General features: G+C 45.6%; 1 protein-coding gene across 1 annotated transcript in view; it reads left to right on the forward strand.

Moving 5' to 3' along the window:
- The window catches only part of LOC131267187 (MOXD1 homolog 2-like), a 117654-nt gene extending 93426 nt beyond the window's left edge, over positions 1 to 24228 (forward strand). Inside the window, exons 4-9 of the mRNA XM_058269986.1 lie at positions 5022 to 5177; positions 13646 to 13924; positions 19269 to 19454; positions 21005 to 21672; positions 21777 to 21945; positions 23851 to 24228. Of these exons, the coding sequence (XP_058125969.1) occupies positions 5022 to 5177; positions 13646 to 13924; positions 19269 to 19454; positions 21005 to 21672; positions 21777 to 21945; positions 23851 to 24228 (1836 nt within the window). The remainder of the gene's footprint in view (positions 1 to 5021; positions 5178 to 13645; positions 13925 to 19268; positions 19455 to 21004; positions 21673 to 21776; positions 21946 to 23850) is intronic.
- The last annotated feature ends 1660 nt before the right edge of the window (positions 24229 to 25888 follow it).

A 25888-nucleotide genomic window follows, 5' to 3' on the forward strand; every position in this document is an offset into this window, starting at 1 on the left:
TTGGTCCTCATCCAGATCCGTTATACATTTTGTTCCCCTTGTGTTACCTTGCTTTTTTCGCCGCCGCGATTGGCGTGAGCGATGAAAATTTGTTTTCATCAGCGTGTTTTCCACACACACATTCCCCTGTGGTTGCTGTTTAGAAGTTCTCTGCCTTGTTGTTGTGCCCCGTTAGCATCCCACATTCTTTTGGCACATTTTCACCTCCACCCCGCCAGCCGCTCCAAGCGTCCAACGTCCGGTGCGTGTTTCCACACCCGCCCGTTAAGCTGTCACTCGATCCTACGCACGGCTTGGACCATCATCACCGGCCGGGCCGTCATAATTCCGCCGCGAACATGCACGCACGCCATTCAGCTGGGCGCAATGGCCGTGTCGGGTGACATTCGGGGGTCTCTGCCTGCCGAAGGTGGTCATTATGTTGGACAATATCTAATTGGTTTGATTATGGAGGAAAATGAGCGGCATCGCACACGCAAACTGTGTGTGGGGAGGGGAGGGGAGAACGGGGCGATAAAAGGACGCCTTCGGTTCCGGCCTTTGGCGGTCGAATTTTAATGACACTCTTGTTGTTTTGTTTGAGGCGAAACGATAATTGCATTCGAACGCTTTGTTGAATACGTCACCAGGGAGATTCGGGACTCTGTCACGGAAAAGAAAACGAAAACAATTTCCATCGAATAACTTTCGGCTCAGAATTTGATTTTCTAATTTATTTTTTTCAATTACAATTTAAATCAATTTGACATAAACGTTACAAACAAAGACAAACCAAACTGTCACAATTGAAGATGCATAATGTGATTGTTGATTTATTAAATTCAGCATTCTACGCCAAGAAGTTTTTCCATCTAGGAAGCGTCGATTTTGTTGTCGTTCTCCGGAAGAATTAGCATATTTATAAGCGATGGATGTTTCTTTAAACTTTTACCATTACCACGCTGAGATAACGTTGTCGCATTAATTATTCCTGTTTGTACTGTACTCTGCAGAGGGAGAAAGAATGAAAAATTATTTTTAAAAGCCACTTCTCCACTTTTACCACGAACATGAAAATCACTTCCACTTCCGCGCCGGGTGTGACGTTAGGGCAGCGATTTAATTCCATCCCCCATATTGCCGTTGTTTTATGGCATGTTTAAATCAATTCAATTATCACCTCTTCTGCACCGTATCGAATCGAATTTCCGGCCATACGCCTTCGCCGAAGCTGGGACGCGGCGCTGGACCAATTTCTGGGCAAACTCCAGTGAGAGAGAAAGAGAGAGAAAGTGACATTGGTTTTTGCGTTTCTTTATTTTGGCCCGCGTTCGCCGTATCGCAGGGTTTGGCGTCTCAAGAGGGAACCCGAAGCCGTCTGTTACCGCCGTTTGACGTCGACGGTCCTTGACGCTATCACCCACCTTCGGAATCGAAATCATATTATTGTGCGATAAAATTCAATTTCCTGAACAATTTTCCCTTGGCTGGTTTTTCCTGGAACGCGAAACGCCATAGTCGGCGCGGTCGAGGCTTTGGTCGCGTAAAATCGAACGGGTCGCTGTCTCGGAACGCCATCAACACCACCACCACCACCACCATCGCGAAAGGGCGGGCAAATGGATCGCGACGGGTTTTGCCATCCAACAAAACCCAACATCCGCCACCACATCCGCCCGAACCGTGTCTATTGACAGTTTTCATATCAGATGTTGAAGTATTCATGGTAATTGAGAGAGTCGCTGTCGGGCGCGGCATCTATCCGGTACTACGCACTCGCCCTGGATCCGCATGGCACGGCGAACATTCCAGGCGAACAACGTCGCCGGGTTGCCAGCATTTCCGGCAGGCAGATGATGAGGTGCGAGTAACGGACCCGCCGTGTAACGCAATCTCCCTCGCTCCGGAAATGCCGTGACGTACGCGGGCGCACCATGTCACAGCGGGTAAGGGTGGCGTTCCGGGAAAGGAGCAGGCTCGGGCAGAAAGAAAAACCTTATCGGGCCATCGGGGTTCTCCCAGGTTGTCTTCCCATTCAGGCCGAACCGTTGGTAGGGAAGTCCTGTGCGAGAAAAAAGGTCTCCTTAGGGATCGTGTCGGGAAATGTGGGACTTCCAAAAAGCGGCAATCGCGTGCTGAGTGATACCATCGAATTCTCCCGATTCCATGGTTTCCATTCAAGGGATGATGGCTATGATACCTAGTGTTGCCATGTGTTTGCCATTTGCTGGTGGAAACACATGCCACGTGGTATTCAATGGGGAGTGCAGGGTTATCATAAAGAGATGTTTTCTGCTCCTCCAAAGAACAAAATGGCGTTGCACAAATATAGTAATAAAAAAAGATGTTCTGAAATCAGAACTTCCGCTTCCGAACCTTGTACAAAGTCTTGCTCATCGGACCAAGGTGAACCAACGCATTGCTATTCCGATGCGCAACCCGTTTCGGTAGAGATTCGATGGTCCAGCTTCTGATTTCCTTCCGATAATGCTAACTGCACCATGCATCCAACTCCTAATGAATGCTCGAGTGAATCGACTAATTGTTTGATTTTAATTATGGCTTTACATCGATCCCGGGATTGGAATCCCCACCTTTTGGGATCGACGAGAAACAGGTAACGACGAACTAGTTGGTGTGCACTCTGCAGTAAGATACCGATTCTCAACACGAAAGTCTACCTTCGCGGCTGGACCGTCTCTCACTCGAGAATGGTCCATCACGTTCTACCCGGGAGCGAATGGAAGTAGCGACCTGCCAGCACATTACAGAATCGTTTGCTACTGTGCTTCCGTTCAATAATTGAATGCTCAGCGCCCGCGAACCTTGTTCGGTGCTCGCCGGAACGGGAAGAACTTTCACTCGAGTGGAATTCTAGGTTCCAACGTTCGATCCCGGAGGGAGCGTGTGTAAGAAGCGGAGGTTTGGAAACAATTTTTAAGCTCCGTAATAAGAACTGATTGTTCAGCCGGGCCGTATCCCAGTGAGGGGTTCTCTTTGCCGCTATTTTTGGAACGTTCCGTTCGGACGCTTACTTCATCCACGTTCGTGTGCGCCCTTCGATTGTGCCGAGTGGTGTTTTTTTTCTTTCTTCTGATCCACGTTCCGAATTTTAATTAAAGCTACAACTCCGCTCCATTCCGGGAATGTACGTACGGTTACGGCAATTCTTGTTCCTGGTTGCGCTGGAGAATTGGCAGAATCCCCAAAAGCCGAGCCCTATCATCAGCCCGTCGGCGGGGAAATCCGGTAAGGAAGTGGCTCAAGAATTGCTCGGATTGACTAATGAATATCGAACACATATCGATCCGAGGTGCTTTGTGGAGCCCTTCACCGAATCGCATGTCGTAGTCTCGTATTCTCCCTGGTGGCTTCCTTGCGGTGCACGTGGTTCCCCACCATCGCTCCCCGAAAAAACATGCTGATTCATGACCTTTTCAACAGCGACCGGGACTTTGGAGTGGAACATGAAGGTTCTTACAGTGATAGCTCCCAGACGGAGCGTAATTGAATAATTGCGGTCAATCAGACTCGGTGGATCTGAGCTTGTAACGAGTCACCCGGCCGGCTTGGCCCCTTTTGATGGGGTCAGTTGAAAGACACGGTAGCAAGATTTTAATTTTGCATTCTGTGTGATTGCGGTGTGATTGCGAGAACTCGGTAAGCAGGCACTCTTTGGGTATATCAACATTCTTGCCGGCACTGACGATACTTTAACCGTCGTAATGGTAGCCATGATTGCGCCGGAAACGATAAACGGCGCCAAAAAAGGGCCCTATGAAGACCTCAAGGTCGATCGAAATAATTGAGATCTGCATTTTTTCCTCCTCCACCGTTTCGCGCTGCGACTTCGACTCAAATGCCCTTGCGATGGCGTTGTTTTGTCGATCGAAGTTCTCCATCGGTTTTTCTGCTTCTTTTTCGTTGTCTTTCCAACCTCCCCGGCATTGGAGCCGCGTGGCCACAGTCGCATTTTACATCTCCTCGCCCTCCCCCAAACGGCAGCGACGCAAAACGGTGCCCCGACGCAGTCGTTGTTATTTTAATGAGTTGCAAGATGAAGCCGTTCCAAGAGGGCAAGAAGCTCGTTCAATGACCGACCAGAACGGTCGTTTGGGGATGGAGAGGAGTCGTCTAGAGGGTGTGGAAAAAAGACCACAACATACACACACCCCACACAAACGATAATTACGGTGCGTCCCGACTGGAAGTTGGAGCGACTACTGGAACTTGCGTCACTTCGAGCGGGGGAGTTTCGGGGTTTTCGATAAGAACACGCCACACAGTTTTAACAGACCTAGGAGCGAGAACCGAAAAGTCGTCTTGGAGAAAAACGGACCCGGACCCTACGCCCTTCACCCTTACCGCGGACAAATCAACGCGCCAAACATGGTGCGTAAAATTTGAAATTCAGATGAGCCAGAACGAAAGTTCGTTTGTGGTGAAAGTATACATAGGACGCCCGCTTCGTCTTCTGCCTTTTGGGTCCATAAAAACTCCACAAACTTCCCAATAACGTCGGGGGGTGGAAAAGTTTTAACCGCTCTCAAACCGGGGGGAGTGACTGACTGGTGACTCATCCAGAGAGGCAAATTGTTTCGCGCAACCCAAAACTAATGGAACCCCCTTGCTCGACGAAGGCTTTAGGCCCGCCATCCATCCCTCGAAAAAATGTCAAACCACAACCGCACACCAAACACATTAATCATTAATTTGTTTTCCGTTCGCTTCCGCTGGCGTGCGTATTTATTTACCATTAGTTGAAGTGGAAGGAAAATAATGATGCCATTTTTATTTCGGGGGGGTAGGCCGATGTTTAGCCGAACAATCCCCTTCTTCAGCTCCGGCAGGGCGACAGGTGAACTATCCGCTTCCGAACGAAACGATAATGACATGTAAAAGAGTGCATCGAGGGACGGGTCCCGAGCCTCCTTGTCCCCTTACTACTTCAACCTCGACCGTCGTAAACACGCAATATTCCGATAAGTCGCGGGCCGAAGTTCATTAAAACGATGTTTTTCCCTTTTTCCCGCTCGTTGCAGGATCGACACACGAAAAAGCACGGCGACGGCGAACCGCTGGTCGACTCCTCGCAGGACTACGTGCTGCTGCTCGGCTACGAGAACCAAACCCACACCGTGCTGCGGTTCAAGCGCAAGCTGGACACTTGCGACGTGGCGTACGACGTGCCAATCACGGTAAGAAAAACCCGCTCCCATAATCAAACCGATGGAGTGATATCACTTGAACGCTCGCGAGGACGACCTTTGCGAGCGTCAGATATGACAAAATAATACCCGCTATTTATTCGGCCCCTCATTAAGAATCTCGTCGACATTTCCAGCTGGAGGACGTAGGTACTCGTCCGGAGTTGAAGTGGTGTATCGAAAAACATGTTGCGTAAGGCCCCGTATCTCATTGCGCGATAAAATAACAATGAAAGCGACGTCCCATGCTCGTTCCTCTCGCTATCACCTCTTATGATCACCTGAACGATCGTGTTATTGTGCCGCGACAAGGTGGTGCGTATCGTTTACGCTTTTTGCATAAATAATACTTCATGATTCGATCCATCAGGAAGGCGTAACAACGAATAAAAAAACTCAACCAACTTGACGAGTTAAGTTTTTGCTCCATCAAGAGTGCGTGTGGCGTTTTCCACTTGTACGCCATATTTCTCCTCTTCAGCAGTCTTTTGTGTGCATGGGCCCGGCAGCTCCACCGTGCAGTGTAGTTGCAGCTGAAGAGAGGAAAGCAAAACAAAAAGCGAATCCACCAGCACCTTTACCTTTTGCAGTCATCCTTCCTTTGGAGAAGTGCACTTGAAAACTTCAGCAGTCGTTCGAGTGCATTCGAGTCGTCGTCCCAGTCGTCGTCGATCGACGTCTCATTTAGCGGCGTGTGACATAAGTGCCACCAAATGGCAGTAGATGGTAACCAAAAGAAGGGCTCCCAAGGCGTCTGATTGAAACCGAATCCCCAACGGAGCCTTCACCTATGCCGCATAACCAGACGGGAATGGGAAAGAATCCGAAGCACCTTGCGACGAAAAAGGGGTTGATCTGTTTACGGCATTGACTGCTACGGGGCGCGATTCGCCATCAGCGCCATCATCCACGACGTCTGTAATCAATCGCACACTTGCCCAAGGTGGTGGCTTGCCCAAGGTGGTGTTGGAAGATCTTTTTCCCTTTTCCTACAGTCGATCAAATTCCCTCAAGTCAAATTGCATCCCTTTCTCCCCATCTCCCTCTCTCTCCCACTCTCTATCGAAAGCACCGCACGGTGGTAAACCGCTGGAATTGTAATTAATTTCTCCTCCGGACAGATTTAGGCCAGCGTGAGGCTCGAGATCGCGCCGTGGTCATGCCTTCCACCGGCGGTCGATGGTTAAATCGTTGGAAATTGTGCGCGATTTCTGATGGTTTAATGACGCCATCGAACGCTGTACCGGGGGGCATCGCACTCGGACGTCTCCGCAACGGCCTGTCTGTGCCGGTTTCAAGTGCGTCATTGCCACATAACCCTCCGGGCTCGGGGCTGCGTAAGAAGTTGAAGCCTTTCCGGGCCGCTTTGGAAAAGAGATGTTTGCCAATCGGGTTTGCACGGGGCCCAATAAACCGTGCAATCACGATCGATATGTGAAGCAATTTACGACGACGAAATGATGGACATTGTTTGCTCTGCGACGGGCAAGAAGAGGTGTTTTTGGGAGATCCTCAGGGGAGCGATGATTCAATATTGATTTTGATAAAGTAGGGTTGAACATATTGAATCGTTATGATGGATTTTTAAAGCCACCAGTTTCAGAGGCTTCTGATTAATTGAGTGATATGTTATTTGGAGAATTTCGAAGCCTCTCTTGTTATGGATATATTAGGAGCTTTGTTGAATCAATTAGAAAACATTTTATTTCTACTAGGGTAATGGTACCAATAGTGGCTCATTCAGTCTTGTTACGGATAATATGATGTTATTTAAAAATGTTAATGACACAATATTTTACTAATTTATACCAATTATGATCGAAAAACCATTATGCATCTGAAAAGTATCTATTTGGAAGACAAAATCAAAATTCAATGAAAATAAATATGAAAATGTTCAAAAAATTTAACGATAAAATTACATATGGTTTATGTTTGGCCACTTTTCATATAACGTTACAATTGATGATGATGATGATGATCGTGTAAGGTATCTGGCCCGCGCTTTCAGATTTGTTTTAATCATCTGGCCCTTCTAGGAAATGTATGCCGACCCCTGGACCAATGCATTGGACTCAAAGTCGATTTTTTGTATTTGTATGTTGGCCATAAGCCCAGATAAATTAATAAATAGAAATTGAAGTTTTGCAATTATTAATAACCTTAAGGAAATCGAGGCAAAGTAGATTTTGGAGCCTTAATTTATTAGGTTTATTCTTTATTCTTTGAAAACTCCGTATCAAAGAACATTTTATGCTTGGTAAAATAACTCTATTGCATTTATTCCTTCTTAGAGCTAGGATTTTATTCCACTTCAACCACTGTTGGTACTATTCTAAACCACTTACCCTAGATTTTTACTTTGCTTCAAAAATATAATTCTTTAAATACCAAAAAGAGTTCATTTATAATTTTCTTTATGTCACGTAATATGAGAAATTTCCAGTTCCAGAAACGTAATATGAGAAATTTCCAGTTCCAAATGTTATTTTCATTTAAGTTTACATTAAAGAAGCCTTTTACTGAGTTTATCAGTTGATTACTAAACAGTTAGTTCTATTGCAGTAATCTTTTTAAACGTTGTTCGCAATGTTCACATTTTAAACATTGATGGATCAAATTTTTATTATTATACTTGATGTTATGTAAGTTATATTTAATTAGCTTATTTCATACTGTTTGTTTTCGCTTCCTATCATCTTCAATCGATTCCCTCTAAGCTAACCACACTCATTAGTGTGTTTATTTGATCGGAACACAATACACTCCGCCACAAAACGGCATATCAAACCTAGGCGATTAAAAAACGATGGTCAAACAAATCGATATCATTAGGCAGCAATCGGTTCCGGGCGGTTTGAGGTCCGCCGAAACCCTACACATAATCAATCATCGATTCGCTCCATCAAGTGCCCATTTGTTGGCGGTAATGTGTGGCCGTTTGCCTAGTTGTGTTTTCTCTGTACGTTTTACGCTAAAACAATCGATCGTGGGTTTAAAGGAGACAAACCCCAAACTATCGGACACCCCCCCCCCCCCCCCCCCCCCCCCCCCCCCCCCCCCCGAAAACGGTGACATAAACGGTGGTTTGTTTTCGTAGGCGTTTATGTTGTGCGCGTTCGCGGTTCGTAATGGTGGTCGCGTTGATCGGTTTATTTTTCACGTGCCTGAATTAACTGTAAATAGGTGAGGTGACCGCTTTTTCACGCGCATCCTCCTTCCGTCACTCCAGCATGAGCGAGTGTGCGTGTGTGTGTGTGCGAACGTTTGTAATCAACGTTTGCACGGTACAAGATCTCCCCGCTGGCAGCCTCCGTCTCCCGTTCTAAAATAGGACAATTTATGCAAACGGGCGAAAAAGAGAGCACCCGTCAAAAACCCCGTGACGCAAAGCGCAAACAAACGCAACGAGTGGTTACCGTAGACGCGCCTCGTAATTAAAATCCATAAAGCGGCAATTTTCCGTCTACGGCACGGCATGTGATTATCTTTCAATCGGTGCACTTTCCGTGCACGGTGCGCGAAAAACCGGTGCATCGCCTCGTTGCACCGCGCGATGGCGTCGGAAAAAGCTCCGGAGCAGCAGGAGCTATCACGGGATGCGTTCGCTAACAATTATGCATACATCGCCGGGGATTAAATAATACATGTGTGTACGCCATCGAACCCAGGAACCCCGCTTTCGGGGACGGATGAGAAGACGAGTTGTGATCTTGCGCTTCCCGTTTGGCGTCCCATTTTTCCCTGGTGATGCTGGAGGGAGCTCGATGGATGGATGGATGGATGGATGGGGTGGTCTATCTCGGTAGGAAAATGGCACACATAATTGTAGACCCTTTCCATCAGTCCATTGTTCCGGTAGCGGCGAACGGGTGCGACATCTTGCGTGTGTCTGTCCGCGAGCCCAGAAGGGACGCAAAGAAGGGAAAATCCACGGACGGAGATTGCGTCGTTGCAACACCATAATCAGTAACATCATCATCATCATCATCATCATCATCACCGGTTGGGTCGTCTTCAAGGAGCCATGGGAAACTGTGTGACGCAGGCCCTACGCTTGTGTCGGGGCTTTTTCTTTCTTCTCGGGCTTGTTTTAGGTTACGCGTTAATTGCTTCTTCGTTGTTCAAAGTACGAACCAATCAAGCGCGCAGTAGCTCAACCACGCAGAGTACAAGCGGTTTCAAGCGAGTGGTGAAAGGGAAAGGACGTCGGAACGGGGACGGTTTTTGCTCGCCTTTATTATCGACCATGATCGATAATTGAACAGAAGGACGGTTCCCTTGGTGGTGTTTGCGTTATTATTTTTATTTTATCGACCTACGAGCATGGCTCGAAGAAAAGAGATGAGTTGTGAAATGAGATAGAATCTTTCAAATGTCTTCTTTAAGTAAGGCTTTAACGAGGCAATATCTTTATGCTTTAAAAAGCATACGCTCCGTTAAATCGACTATAGAAATTGCTTGTTTGGAAAAGTTCTTGACGAGCCGAGTAGCGTGCACGCATTCGAACAACGCGCTGAATGTGAAGACAATTTTTCATTAGAAAGTCTCGCGTGTGAAACGCAACCCGTCCGAACTCGACCGCCCTCTGGGTGCTGGACCCGTCGTTGGAGAAGAAAATTCAATAAAATCATCATCAGGCGAGAAACACCCGGCGGGAGAAAAGGAAAGAAAATTCCTTCACACTGACCGTTTCCAATGCCTTTTTCTTTCGTCTTCTCCCCGGGAGCAAAGAAATCGATTGTCAATTATAGAAAAGTGTAAGAAAGTGCAAACCAGCGCCACATTTTCAACCGCTGGTCGCTTCCACCGCTGCCTTCGGTGGAAGAAAAATAATAAAAAGACGGATTGCAGCATGTTAAAACCCGCGCCTCCATCCCCGATGCTGGTACTTTGCTGAATGTTATGGAAAAAAGTGACATCGGCATGCGATGTTGGCGTCGGGTTGAAGAAAATGAGAGATAGTGTTCGCGCGCGTGCAAAGCGATGGCAAAATAGAAAAAGCAGTACCCTAGGTTCGGTGAGCCCATTTCCGGCGAGATGCCACCAGTGGGGGCATGCTTGGGGAAAAGGGGAGGCTCTCGGTAAACGAATCGATGAAGGAAACTTCTTCAATCGATTAATTTCCTTACGTCCGGAAGAGTGCGATCGGAACCAAACCGATAGTTGGCGGTGGCAGTGTCATCCGTTCTCCGTCGTTCTTCTCCAACTCCAGCCGATGAGAAAGATGAAGAAGCCAAGTTCCAGGGAATGACGGGCGGGTGGAAGGTTTTGTAATCAATTTCTGTGTCACAGGCAGCCAGCGAGCAGATCTGGAGGCGTCGATGCTACTGCTGCCGGTGATAAGTTAGTGACGTCCTATCAGCGAAAGTTCCCACCAGTCCCATTTTCTTTGTGCCTTCGCCGTTCGGTTCTTCGGCGACGCATTTTCCTTTTGCTCGCTTTTTGCCCCGATTCGATTTTACTTTGTTTTCCCCGGAGTCGGTTCGGGATCCCCGGAGTCGTAACTTAGTTTGCTAGTTGCAGCCTCTATCGATCGGAGTGAACAGTTTCGCCGAACGCCAAGGGATGCCTTTCCGTTGCGTTTGCTGAGAGATTGCATTTTATTACTTGAATTTGAGAGAAAAAATAAAGTACAACTTGTCATGGGAAGGACAACGCAATCATCGCCATAGTGTAGGTGCCATCTAGAGCGAGCGGCGTAAGCGTACTTTAAGCCAATTAATAAAGCAAATATCACTTTAACACTAGAATCCAAACAGCGGTCATTTTGACCAAAACGCAATTTTCGATTTCGAAAATGGCTGAAAATTTGTATAAACAAAAATAAGGCTTTTTAATAATCCAAAGCTACATCTAAAATAAAATTGTCACATTTTTCTGTTCTTCCCGTTCCGAGAGAGAAATAGACCACACTAAAACTTCGCTATTTTTAAAGATTTTTAAAATTCGTAAACCATTAATTTTTAGTTTATATGTCAAATATATAAATATAGTTAACAATCTTTTCATTTCGCTCTCGAAAATGTGTTTTTTCAGCGTTTATTTTTTCAAAATGTATAATGTAAATCCAGAAAAACATGTGTGTGCTAAAATACAAGTGCATTGAGCACCGTTTAATAAGCAAAATCAATTTTTTGTCATTACAAATGATGTGTGTGTGCTAGAATGCAATAAATTGGCCTCAAAATATTGTTCGAAATTAACGCCAATTCCCATAGGAACGTTTGTCGTATAAAGCCTCGAAATGCACGCGTTCGTAATAGCGGAACAAAGTACAAAACGGAAACAACTTATGGAAAATTAAAAAATTAGAGCAAAATTATTTTTCAAAGGTGGCATAATATATAAGCGTTCTAGCACACAGTTTTTTTGAATTTGATACATTTTGAAAAACTAAAAGCTGGAAAGGAGTAAAATTCGGTCCAAATTGATTATTTTTGTTTTACACCGAGGTAGCGGGACGTTGAAGATGTATATCGCAATAAAACGCCAAAAGATAATTAACAAATAAACTAAAAAGTAGCCGTTTATGGATTTGAAAAATGACGAAGCGTGTTAAAAATATGCAAAATGACCGCTAAAAAGCAATCGGTCAAAAATGCATTCTAGTGTTAAACCGACTCCGAGAGCGATAGTCCCGGCATGGATCCACCATCGGTTACACTTTTCCACGATCGCCAACAATCAACAGCTCAATACGTCCGAGGTGTCCTCGTTGGGGAGAACCTCATAAAAAAAGGAAACGGTGGACTTAAAAGCGACTTTCCGATCTTTAAAGGCTTCCGGCGGTCTTTCGGGAGCAAGCTTGTAGCCGGGAGCGTTCAAAAACAACAGCTCCAGCTCCAGCAGTGGTCCGTCTTTGTCCGGGATGTGTGCAAGTGCAGAGCGACAAGTTCACTTGCCGTTGAGCGACAAATGGGATGGGCCTGAGGGGTTGTGTTTGTGCGGCCCGAATGGACGATAGCTACCGGATGGTGAAGTGAAGTCGGTACCATAATCAGCATGCTGCACGTGTGCTCAATTAAATTGCAATTGGTTTGTTACGCTCCGTGCTCCATCTTCGACGCGGTTCGCCATCTTCGCCCGTTGCCGATCATTGTGAGTCACTAAATGAAGCATTGCTGAGGCTATTTGATCGAACATGGGCTTACGGTGTGGCAGCATGTCCACAGTAGTGGGATATTGGAATCACCACCATCACCACCACCACCCCCAAGGGCGTACAACGAGTGACCATCGATGACGACAACGGCGTCGACGGTGTCAATTGCCTATCACTTCCTCGGGCCGACATCGATAATAGCTGCCTAGATGTCCGGTGCTTCAAGAAGTGCAAGAAGAACTCGTCGTCGTCGTCCTCGTCGACGCCGGTGGGATACCGCAGGCGATACAGGAGTGGATTGCATTCCTCGCTCCTCTCCCCGGCCGGAACGCTTGGTTCGGGGACCGCGTGATTTCATCACTTGCATACGTGCCCGTCATACGCGCCGTGCCCAGTGACCGCTTGTGGCTTCGGGGGATGAAGTTCATTGAGCAGACGACGAAACCATCAACCATCATCAACCGGGACAACGGTCCACGTTGCTCCAGGGGCGTTGGAAGGCGTTTGTGGTAGCTGCGGTCACATTGAGGAGATAGCGGTCGTGTCGAGATTAAACGCCGGAAGCGTTAATGCGATGTTGTTCTATAATGACCCGGTCCGAAAGTGGGACGCATTGTGCCAACTTCCGATCTGGCTTAAGTCCTCTAGATTCTGATTTTAGGTCAGAGGTTACTAGCACATTTTATGAAATCATTTTTCCCCAAAACAAAACAGCTTTTGGCAAAATAGTTATAGCGCTCTCAAAACAATTAATACTAGAAGAAAACGACGTAAAAGTTTTCACCACTATCCTTCCATCTAGAAAGGCATCTCGACAAAGCGAGCGAAAAGAAAACTACAGAACTACAAAGTCGACCCGAGTGTTTGGAGTCGCTCTCGCCTCCGATGGACGATTTTGGAAGATTGCAAAAGATAAAACTGCAGTCGAGAGAGTGTGGAAGTGCTGGACAATGAGCTTTTGCCAGTCGTCCATAGCCAGTTTTGAGTCGGCACTTGGCCTAAACGGAAGGTTCGGTCGTTTCTACATCGACACCCGTTGGAGTGTTGCCGGGAGGTTTTTCTCTGACTGTTGGGAAAGTTGGGACTAGGTAATCAATTATCTTAATGGCTCACTTATCTCAGCTTAATTAATTGCTGCATTGTTTGGATTGTATTTTGGGACTTAAAGAAGGGGGAATAGGGTTAGGTTCTCCCAGGCGGGAACTTGCTTAGCCTGGATAATGTTATGTACGTTCACTTCACCGCGTACTGTCTTAAAATTTCGACATTATGATATCGCACAACCTTGAATTCTAAAAAAAACACTGTATTTTATCTTTCTATTTCCACGCTTTTCCTTTCTTTCCGTCCACAGAACGACACGATGCGTGTCATTTACATGTACCACGATAAGGAGCCGCACGGGGCGTTCTACACGCCCGGCAGTCTACCCGATCCGGCCGAGGCGTTCAAGCAGGCCCGCTCGCTGTTCCTCACGCAACGGATCAATCAGACGCCGCTGAAGACGGATCCGCGGATGAAGACGATGGAGCTGCTCAATCAGGACGTCAATCTGCCGCAGCAGGAGGGCACCCTGCACTGGTGCAAGATGTTCAAGCTGAACGATATCAATCGCAAACATCATCTGATTAGGGTAAGTTCCGAACCTCGGTAGGCCTCGGCGTCCGTCGCTGTACGTGCCACAAAGAGGGTGACAGAAACATTGTTGACTCTTCGTGAGGGCACTTACTAACCGGATTTCTCGAACAACCTCCAGCTAACGAAGAGGTTAAGCATGCGCTTCCAACTCTTTTTTCCCCGTCCTTGGGGATAAATGGAGCAAGGTTTGGAAGTTTCGGTTTGCCCCGGACTCGCTTGATGATTGCAAATTTGGTCCCAGCCCGGAGGGGATTTATTTATCTTTCTGGTTTTCCCGGTGTTACACCTTTCCGCCCCCGGGAAAACACTCCTTTTTGTTGATGAAGAGTTGCGATACCGATTGACCATCGTCTTACGGTGGATATTTTTAGTTCCCTCAGGATCCTCGAGCTGAAATTTTATTTGTTCTTCTCTGGTTAGCAATCCTGCCGCTACTTTACTGCACAAAACTTTTCCCATCTTCTGGAGGTATCGTTGCGTTTTCTTTCCCTTCTTCTCCTTTTAACGAGGGAAGATTTTAAGGATTCCAAAACCGTTTCGTTGTAATCTCATTCCAATCCTACCAGCATGTATTGCTCACGAACGATTGTTTATCTGGCCACCGTTTCATCCGACCTGGTACTGAAAACTCTCTTTAGAGGCAAGGTTAGAGCCCTTTTGACCTCATCAGTGTAACTGATGACCTAAACAGGAGGTTGATGATGCCGTCTGACATTCGGAGTTGATATCTATTTCATTTAATTTAATAATAAAACCATCGAGTTCGCGTTGTCCTTTCGGGTTGCAACATGGAGCACGGACCTGCCGCAATAAACATCGCTGTCAACCTGTGCATGTTGTGCAATATGGCAGCAGACGGTGGCATAAAACCGACTGGTAGATGGTTTGGTCGTGCCGTAAACTTCTTCCTAACAGTTGTTCCAAATAACCGTCCCGAGTTGGTGGAGACGGTACCGAACAGAACATCCTAATCCTTCGCAAGCGAAAAAAGGAAAAGCATCCGAGTACAATCCGCCAGGATGAACTCACAAATTGGAAGCAATTTAAAGAACGCTTTTAACAAACACTGTCGTTTCGGTACCCCCTCCCCCCCCCTTCCCCCTTTGCCCACCGAAGGAATAGAATACGGAAAAAGTTCTACGCTCAACTGTGACTCTCATCAGCGAAATCGAAATCACTAAAACTCGCTCCATTATCGTCATCTGCGAGCCTTCGCCGGGCTGTTGGGACGTAAGCGTACGATTTCGGCCGTCGCTGAGATTGTCCCCCGAATGCATTCCCCCTTAAATTCACATATACTCGTGAGGCAAGGCATAGAGGTGGCTTTGAGACGATTCCATTGCTTTGATTTCTACCGGTTTTTTGCTAGGATCATACCGGTTCTCCGGCTGCACGAAAGCATGCATTCATTGGAACTCTAGGAACAAAAAAGGGAAGCGGCATTCCGATTCCTCCATGAAGATGATCATCCGATGTGGAAAGTGCACACACAGTGGGTCGGACAAAAAGTGAACGCCAAACGAAAGTCCCATTATCTTAAAACAACACCCATCATCTGGCAAAACTCCCTCCAGTTGCCCCTTTTGAACGACGACGGAGACTGGTTCATATGGCGTTCGGTTAGAACACATCCACAACCGCTGGCACTGCGCCTTGGTGACAATAAAGTTTTCCCGACCCCGAAAGGGCCCGTTTTGCACGAACAAGAGTACGATTCGTTTTCGAACATAATTCTATGCTTCATCATCAACAACAGAATCATTTGTTCGATCCTTGGCCCAGGACAAGCTTTTAATTGCGAACCAGAGCATGTTGGCTTTTTGTAGGCTTAGATAGAGGTAGAATTTAAAGTTTATCTGTGTTTTGTTTAAAAACAATTTTTAAACAATTTTCAAAAACAATTTTTAAAAACATTGGTATAATATGTACTTAGGATGTTTTTATAACTTTTTTACTTTAAGAATTCACACAAAAATGGTAATGAGTAGCTAGTGGTCTTGGTCGTTTTTTTAAGAACATTTTTTCTTGGCTAAACGGGTGCCAGAATTACAAATATTTTTCTTTGTACTTTTTGCTTTATTCCTCATCTACCTTCTCAAATTAACTCGGTTGGTTTGAAAGTTTTCCAAATAATAAATTCATTTTGAACAATGTAAAGCCAAGGTACAATACTGCCTTGAAAATAAAATTTGATGTAAAACTAGATGGCAATTATTTGAAAATGTTAGAAATATTTCAAAATTCCTTCGGAGATATCAGATAAAATAATTTTATTTAGCTAGAGCATTTAATAATCTATTTTCGAGCCGTTCAATAAAGAAAATTGGACGTCCAGTTTGAAGGTGACCTTGCAAGTGTTCGCGTGTTAAATTCGCCTAGCCCGCGACAACACCGTCAGTCGGTTCACTCCTTTTCTTTATTTTTTTACCACAACCAGACGATCAAACCTGATGTCGCAAGTCATGACAATGCTTTACCAAACAAATCTACACCCGTTAAGCAACGATTTGCGATGAATTGTGTTCATTCACTGCCTTGTGAACAGAGCGACAAAGCGCGCCATGCCGCAAAGCTGTCGGGGATGCTTTCACCGGGAAAAGTGCATACGCTCCCGCCCGGTGGCTGCCTGCATAACCGCGATGGTGCAACATTTCGGCCAGAGGCAACCGATGCATAGCAAATGCTCAATGTATCAAGCAATTGACGGCACTTTCCATCAACCAACGGTGGCGTGGAACGACCGGGCGGCGTGAGTGATCGCGAGTTGTTTGTTTTATTGATTTGCTGATATTTGAAATCGTTTCCACTGAACGGTTTAAATTTATTGCCGCCATTTTTTCAACCCCCAACGTTGGGGGTGAGGAACCATCCCATGGCTGCCGGTTTTTCTGCTACAAACCAGAGGTTCGACAACTGGAGGTGGTGCAAATGGGAAAGCAAAACAAAGCGTTGAGGATAGCAGCGGTACAAAAGCGAGGAAAAACTATTGTTATCACAGTTTTATGCTGGTTACAAGTGCAACCCGAGAGTGTGTGCTGTCTGGCCCGCTAGATGGATGGATGGGTGAGTAAAAGAGAAAATAAAAACACACACATAACAATTGCATTGCATAAAATATGCAACCGGCTATGTTTTGGTTTGTCGATGGTAAATATTAAACCCGAGCAACCTTCGCCTCACCGAAGACAAACATTGGTGCAACGTTTTTGCAACCCGCGCAGCGCGGTGTCGAAGCACGAACACCTAAAACCGTGGCACGGGAACACGTGGGACGTGCTTTAATAAACGTGCACCAAAACATCCGCCGGCATGGCCATGTTGTGCAATGGTGCAATGGTGTAATGGTGCATCGGTGGGTGAAAGGAAAATCGGTTGGGTGGCGTTCCCGAGTCTTATCTGCGTGCTTGTGAACTGTGCAACGTTATTTAATTTGAACGCCCTTGGCATTACTCGTGGGAAATATTGAAATTTAATGCTTAATTGTTTTCGGACAGCATTGTTGTATAAAAATAGGTCATTTCAATTTATGACAAACGTATTTGAAATACCTTTTCTGCTTGCCATCGAGGATTTGTTTTTCATTTTTAAATGCATTTCCTTATCAACAGCAATGCATCGTACAATACCCATGTGACCATTTGTTCGACTCCAGTGACGACAGTTAAAATATCTGAAAATGGGTCAACTAACAAACAATTCCCTCCGGGAAAAAAGTATCACCATCATGGTCATCATCATCATCATCACTATCACCATCGTGCAATGCAGTACTACATCCATTTGGTGGCCATTTAGTTTTATGTCCCCCCTCTTCTTTTTTTTTTTGAAAATTTGTCTCTCTTGCGGTGGAAACTTCTGGCAAAACAATCCATCCCAGCTCGAAACCGGTTAAAGCTTTTCCTGCTGCCAGTATCCTGTGCTGACTTTCACCGACGGACCCGGCATTGTCTAGGCGAAAACCTGCGCCGGGTCCGGGTTTTCCGAATGCCGACGGCAGCTTACGCCACCCGTTTCCCTTTATCACATGTCGTGTTCGTCTCCTCTGCCCATTTTAACCCATCATCCAGTTGAAGTTTGCTTTCAATTCATTCTTTTAATTTAAGCCTCCGCTCGGAGCGCCGAGCGCGCTTTCCCTATATAGTTTCATTTGCTCGCACCCATTCTGCCATTCTGTTCATCTCGTTTTGCAAAACCGTTCCGTTGTCTTTTTTTGTTGCTGTTGTGTCCTCCTATTTTCCCTGCGAAACTAGGTCCGAGAAGGTCGATAACAATCGTTTAAACAGGGTTCAGTTTTAATTATTGCTGCCTTTGGCTCGGGAGCCCGTCCAAACCCGTGTCGTGCCCTTGTCTAGGGTTTAGTTTATTCGATTGGTGCTTTTAATGGAATGTTGCCGTTTGCTATTTTGTTATGTTATCAGTGTATGTTTAACCGTTTGTCGTATTCGTCCCGGGTCAAAGTTTCCTCCCACTTGTTATATCTTCGCTCGCTGCAACTCGGTTTGTTTTCCCCTTTGCTTCATTTTAATTGCACTGTTTGATTTAACAACAAACACACACACACAAACGTAAACACACAGTTGGCCATACATAAACATGCTGGTGGTATGCACCTTCCACTGCTGAAGCCAAGCAGTGCCTCGATATCACACGACAGATGATGGCACCAGCATCCATTCAACGACGAACTGCGAAACTGTGATCACACTCGCCAGCTTGGGGGCGATGCTGGGAGTATTGTTTGTCATTAAATTACTTTTCCCAGTTTTTCCAGCCCGAGGCGTCACGCAGAGGCTCGTGGTGGGGGCGGGGAGACGATGCACGAATGCAAATCGAATCGTTTCGCTTGAAATGTATCCTCCACTGTCAATTGGGTCGTTATTTTTAGTTTTTTTTTGTCCAACTTTCGCCGGGAACATCAAGAGTTTTCCCGTACTTTGAACACTTTGTCATGAACTTTTCGATAGGGTTGATTTTTTACCTGAGTTTTTAGACAAGTTTTTTGTTATTTCGGTTTGGTATTGCATTTAATAAATTTGTTACGTTTATTCAATCAAACGAAAATTAATTTTAATTGAGCGCAAACGTATTTACTCGGCGAAATGCAACATTGCGTTTGATGTACGGCTTTTAATAAGTTTCACTTCAAAGTATGTCCTTCATGATTGACAATCCTTTCCCGGAACAATCCTCGACTCGAAGTTTGTTTTCCGTTCGATAATTCCATCAAAGTCAAATTGCTGGAAAACGTGTCATCGCAAGGTTATCACGAATGAAATCAAACATCAGTTTACTAAAATCTCATCCTTGTGTCATTTTCCTTTCCCACTCTTCCATTGCAGTACGAGCCCGTGTTTGATTCGGCCACCAGCGCATCGTTCGTCTACCATATGATCCTGCACGAGTGTCAAGGATCGTCACCGGAGCTGGAAATCATGTCCCGGGAAAATGGCAGTCCCTGCTACAAGGCTGACCGATCGATACTCACCTGCAACTCGATCGTGGCAGCCTGGACTCGCGGTTCGGAGGTGAGTGCAGCCGAAGGTTATGCTTGTTTTTTTTTATCAATTTCGACTGAAAGTGTGTTAGAGAGGCCATCTAAATGTATCGTTCTGTCAACTTTCAAGTTTTATCGTTTTTATATAACGTTTTTGGTTAGGTTTCATCTATTTTTGAAACCAACTCGCCGCCACCATCATCAGATGGAACCATTTTTGATTTGTTTTCCAGGAATCGGTATTCATTTTCAATACTCAATCAATAGCAATCAAAAGATGGCAACGTAGTAAAAGTAAACACATCAAAGTAAATTAAATTTTGACTCGCGTCAGACATTTCCCGGCGCGCTTCCTTCGGTTCGGTTTATTATCTGCTCCTTTGTAGGTCAGTGGAAAAATAAAATATGATGCCGAACTGAATCAAACATGTTCCGAATATTTCCAACGGAGTGTTTGGCTTCGATTGGGTTCCTTTTTTCCTTGTCTTCCCAGAAACACTCCCTCCAATTAGTAAGCGATTTGAGCGAAATTGAAACACATAAAACCCAAACCAACGCCAAGGCCCGCACGTCGCGCTTTTCCGATTCTACTCGCATCCTCCACCCCCTTCTGGTGGGACCATTATCTGGTGGAATGCATAAATGGAACTTGCTTTTCTTTGTCGTGGAAAACCACACCTGCGACCGGATAGATAGTGTTGGCGGCCAAAACAGGAGCTTCGGTGCCGTTTTGCTGCTGCTCTGGCCGACGCCATTCCCGCTGCGTAGTAAATCGGTTACCATATTTATGTCCTTTGCACGCCAGCCGCTCGACTTTCTCCCGCCTCCCCGCGGTTTCCGGATCGGGGGCATTCTTTTCCACCAGACAACGAGGCTCACTTTTTCCATAAAACTTTATGGTTTTCAATCAAAAACCCATAAAAAATGCGATAGAAGCTCGTCCTGCTCGTCGGCAAAGGGCGGCGCGGGCTTATGGTGTTTTCCTCGTTGTTTTGTTGGGTGTGCGTTTTTTGTTGTGTTGTTGTTCCCCTTGCCTCCCTTTTCCGGAACAGGATTTCCACCGTTTCGGTTGTATGTGTGTTTTTCGGGTTTATTTATATCAACATTCATACAAAACAATTTCTACGCCCATGTTTTTCACCACTCTCGGCCATTGTTTCGCTTCTGGCTGGATGTTGCCGTGGTTGTTTTCTTCGCGCTTTTGCTATCAATATTTTTACGACTTTTGTTATTTGGTTTGTAGTTTCGTGCTGGGAAAGGGGGGCACGTGGTTTCGAAGTCCTACGAGGGAGGCCCAGGGACAGCACGGATTGGAAGGAATTACTGCCGGTGCCATGTTGTGCCTTCCTCGAAATCCCCCCGTAAGCCAATTCACCCGGAAATACCGGGTCGGTTGGCGATTGGCCAAGACTCTCGGAGGTTCGGAGGTTGAGCAATAAATAAATTTCTCAGTTATTGTTTTTTAATAGAGCACCGAGTTAGGCCGAGCGGGGTAAATTTGACCTTTTCTCAATCGAGTTCGTGGTCTATTTTGTTTTTTTTTGCGCTCTGAAATTTATCCTTTCCTCTCCTTTTCCGCAGGGTTTTTCCTTCCCAAGTCAGGTCGGGTATCCGTTGGAGTCGAACCAGGCTCGCTTCTACCTGATGGAGACACACTATAGCCTGAGTGCCGGAGATTACGGGTGGCCGTCGGAGCCGAAGGCGATGGTGGACAACTCGGGGTTGAAGCTGTTCTACACCAGCACGCTGCGCAGCCATGACGCGGGTGTCCTGTCGATCGGCATGGACCCGAACTGGCGACATATCATCCCGCCCGGCCAGGACCACGTAGTGTCGGAGGGTCATTGCGTGGGCGATTGTACTCAGCGAGCGTTCCCGCGTGACGGTGTACACTTCTTTGCGGTCATGATGCGAACGCACCAAATCGGGCGTCAGATAAAGCTACGGCAGATACGGCATCGCGAGGAGCTGCTGCCGATCGCACACGATCGCAACACTGACTGGAACTATCAAGAGTATCGAAGGCTCGCGGATCCGGTGCGAGTACTTCCCGGGGATCGGCTTATTGCCGAGTGCATATACGACAGCTCGGCCCGAACCGCAATCACCCTCGGAGGGTTAACGACACGCGAGGAAACCTGCCTGGTGCTTGCCCTGTACTACCCTCGCCAGAAGGAACTGACCACGTGTCACTCGCTGCCAAGCCTACCGACTGTCATCAACTCGCTTGGCATCAACGAACTGGTGCCGTGAGTAGCTTTCTTCCACTCCCTACAAATCACCACACCTTCTCGCTTATGAGCTCATTCTCATAATGTCCTTTTATTCTCATCCTTCTCTTATTGTCCTTTAGTGGTTCGAATCCGGTCAGAATTGCATCACCTCCAGAGCTCTCCGGGATGACGCTGGAAACGAGACTCATATCGTACGACTGGCGAAATAATTTCCGCAGCTTCCAGTACGTCACGCGGCGGGGGTCCTTCAAACCGTTGTGCTGGAGTGCGCGAAATCAACCAATGCCGGTAAGTAAACATTCAAAAATAAATTGTCACACCCTTTAAATCATACTTTCTCAGAAATAAAGGGAATACTGATGTTATTCATATTTGATTATATTTGAAAATATCCTTTTTAAAGCCCATAGTTAGAATCAGCCCGTTTCGATAAGTTTACGTAATGCGTTTTGCGATGCTGCTATAAAGCATAATTTTGTCTTAAATTACTGCCTGTTTAGAGTTAACTGGAAGTGTGGAGAACATCTGAATGCTTTGTGAATCAAAGTTATTATTCATTAACCCCTCCACAGTCCTGCCAATTTAAGAAAATGACTCAAAAACTTGTCACACTGTTTTTTTTTATATTGTTGTACAGTTTTTGGTCTAGTACCGAAGAAACAATTATATTTTCCTAAAATACTTTGGATTTAATTCATTAAATGATAGTCAGTTTGCATACGTTTTATTTGTGATTGTGATCAGCAATAATTTACATAACAACATGTTTTCAAAGCAGGTGCACACGAAATAAACAACGCGCAACGAAAGTAGAAATAAAACCCCCGAGTTACCCGAGTCAGGCTCCGGCAAAACTGTCAAGGGGTTAATTAGATTATTGCAACTATATTATTCCCCGTGAAGCATTTTAAATAACAATTAGGCTTTTTCTGTTTAAAGTGTACAAGCAATACTGGAATAAATTTTCCTTTCCATTGTTTCGAACAGCGTTAGAACCGAATGGATAATAAATTACGTGAACGATTTAGTTGAAAAACTTGTCTGCTCTTTAACAAAATGACAGCAAATAATTCGACCGTTAAAACAATGACAGTAAAATTAGTTTTATCTTTTTGATCAGTTGTTTAGCTCATAAAGTGATGTCACAATATTGCTCGTATAATTTCATTACGATTGTTTGGACAAACAACAAATATCTGTACACCTTTTATCCTTGTATAATTTGAACAATCTTGTACAATGGAACATGATCCTGAGTATAAACTATCACATTCTAGGCATGTTAAATAAATTGTGCTACCACACAACGTACGGATACTTATAAGACCTGCTTAAAACGGTTAATGCTTCGATAGCATATTTCCCGTTTATAAATAAATGAAACATATTCAATAATCCTTCTTTAATCACGCTCGCCGGTAAACCCGGGTACACACCGTCCGGAAGCTTCACCTGCCTTCGGGCACACAATTTATTCATCCGGCCATGAGGCTTCGAGAGGCTTCCATTGCACTCCGGAATGCAAGTAGGGCCAAAGCCGGAAGCGCTATTTGAATCCGCACCACACCAAGCGTTCCACTACGCTCTCGTGTCGGGGAGAGAAAAAGAGAACGAGATGGCTTTTGCAAGTCAGTTTTCCACACGTTGCCGCAGGTCGTACAATCTGTCTCCATTTCGGATCGGGCGCTCGAGTGTGCCTTTAGTACTTCTCCGGAGCCTTAGTGGAAATAAATTGTATTGATAAGCACCCAGCTGGCAGTCGATGAATGTTGCACAAATCGAATCCATGCACAATTTATTGGCCTACCGGGCGGTTGACGTTGACTTATTGCCTCGACGCACTGGAGGAAGAGCTTAAGCGAGCTAAGATGCGGTTGTTCCGGTATGAAATGAAACATTCCTCTTTGATTTGTCTCAATGGGGTGACATTGCTTCGGCGAAGGATATGCTTTCCTTGATTGTGCCGAGACAATTACCATCAATAAAAAGAGCTAAAAGATGCTTGATAGAGGATGTTTCTGCCTCATGGAAGTGATTTCAAGAATCTTCCCGACAGCATCCAAAACGATGGCTGTTGATGATCCCAATATATGTATCGTATTCGATCTTCCTTGTGCGTGTACGGACCAAATAACTCAAAATATCCTTATTGTTTCTTCTATTTCATCCCTCCCCCCATTCCATCGGCGCCAGGGCACCGAGAACCTGGAAGGGTTCGCACCGAACATCACCAAGTCGTACAAGATCATCCGGTCGTGCAGCTTCGTCGGGAGCACCAACGTGGCCAACGTGGTCGTCATGCAGAACCGCAACCGGTACGTGACGGAGCCGGAAACGGGCGTCGAGCTGCCGCTGGACATCGGCGACGGCGACGACGACGATGACGACATCGACAGCAACAACGTGATAGAGGGAGCCGCCCGGAGCAAGGTGTCCCGCAGCTCGGTCACCGAGTCGATGGGTCTGAGTGGCGCCCTGGCCATCTCGTTCCGGGCTCACGTCGAGGCGAAGATGTTTGCGTTTCTGCTGTTCATCATCTTCCTGAACTCGTTCCGGATAGCGACGACGTAAGCGGGCGTCGGGCGGTGGAATGTTTGCCATTCGGGGTTTCCGACTCCGGCACATGACTGGAGTGGGTCAGCACATGACTGATTGAACGGTTGGCCGGCCTGGGGTCGCAAAACTAAATCGATCGATCGATGGAGGGATGTTTTATTGGGCGCTCTTGAAGGAAAAGCAGGAACGAAATGAAAGCCGGATGGAAGAAAGGCGCACAATAAAATAAGTAGACAACAAATTACACAGAATCCACTCGAAGCATTCGGAAACACACTTACATACACTAATACCAATGGACACACATCCGTTCTCCATACGTCTCAAACTTTTCCTTCGTGGACTGGCGCCAGCGATGTGTGATTTCCCGGCAGGAAACACCAAACGATGGGAAAACAGCTAAACCCTAGAGTCCTCGACGCCAACCGTTCGTAGCGAAAAAGGCAAGTGCGTTGTGTTTGTATATAGTGGGTGGGAAAAAGGGGGGACCTTCAGCATGAAGCTTTTCTCCCCTTCAAGCAATGATGGGCATTTTGAGAAGACGAGTCAGTCCGTAGCTGGTTACCTTTGAATACCACCAGGTGGAAAATCTACAGAATAGTTCAATGTCGCAATGATGTCTGCGTGTGTGTAAGTGTGTGTGTTGAAAAGAGCGCTAGTAGAAGTTCTCATTCTAAAAAAAAACTACGAAAAAAAGTTATAAAAAATTTTCAAAAAAAAAAACAGTAGAATCAGCAAAACTCCTATGTTCAACTCACTGAAGCGATTAAACTACTAGAAACGTTTTGTTCGTTGAAAACACTTTTAGTTTCAAAATGCTTTCTAGATCGGTAGCATGATTCTTTGAGTTCGGTTGTTGTTCATTATCACACATTCATCGAAAAGAAAACTAAAAGCAAGCGACGTTAGGGAAAGGAAAACAAACAAAACTAAACTCCGTGTCAAAGCACATAAAACTTATAATTGACTCAAAAACTCGATAATCGATGTAAATAGTGAGCAGGCTTTAGAAAGCAGTATCTGTTTGTATATATGGCATTTTGTAATAAAAAAAAACGGAATGAAAGAAACGAGAAACTGAAACACCTAAGTAGTAGCTGAAATGAAAACAAATAAGTATAAAAACAAGTAACACAATAATAGACTCTCGTAAAATTCGGTAGACAAAAGGTAAACTTTTAGATGTCAACGTGGTAGCGTAATTATGAGCAAAACAACAACGGCCAGAAATAAATCAGAACATATACTTTGAAGCAGAAAAAAATAGTTGAAAACAAAAAATCATGAAAATATAGAGAATACAATACTCTGGTGCTGGTAGTAAGAAATAGAACAGAACTCACTCTCGTGTTTGTACATTTCTTCCCACAATCGACGAAACCCGGTGCCATGTGAGAGAAACTGTTTGCGTTTTAGCACGAAGGGCAACCCAATACCGCTATCAATCAGATACGAAACAAACTTTAAATAATCGATATAGGACTGGGAGGAATGGTTTTTCCACTGCAGAAAGATAAAACACTCTATTTTTATGTTCATCTGTTACACTAATTGAGTCTGTTACTATCAACAGTTGGATAGTGCTCCCTCGGGAACTGGGAAGCGTCCTTCGGGGATGGAAAGTGAAACCATTGTCCATGTATGTTTCGCTAAATTTAACTCAAGCATAAGAGCG

This window comes from Anopheles coustani, chromosome 3 (genome assembly GCF_943734705.1).
Source record: "Anopheles coustani chromosome 3, idAnoCousDA_361_x.2, whole genome shotgun sequence".
Classification (NCBI taxonomy): domain Eukaryota; kingdom Metazoa; phylum Arthropoda; class Insecta; order Diptera; family Culicidae; genus Anopheles; species Anopheles coustani.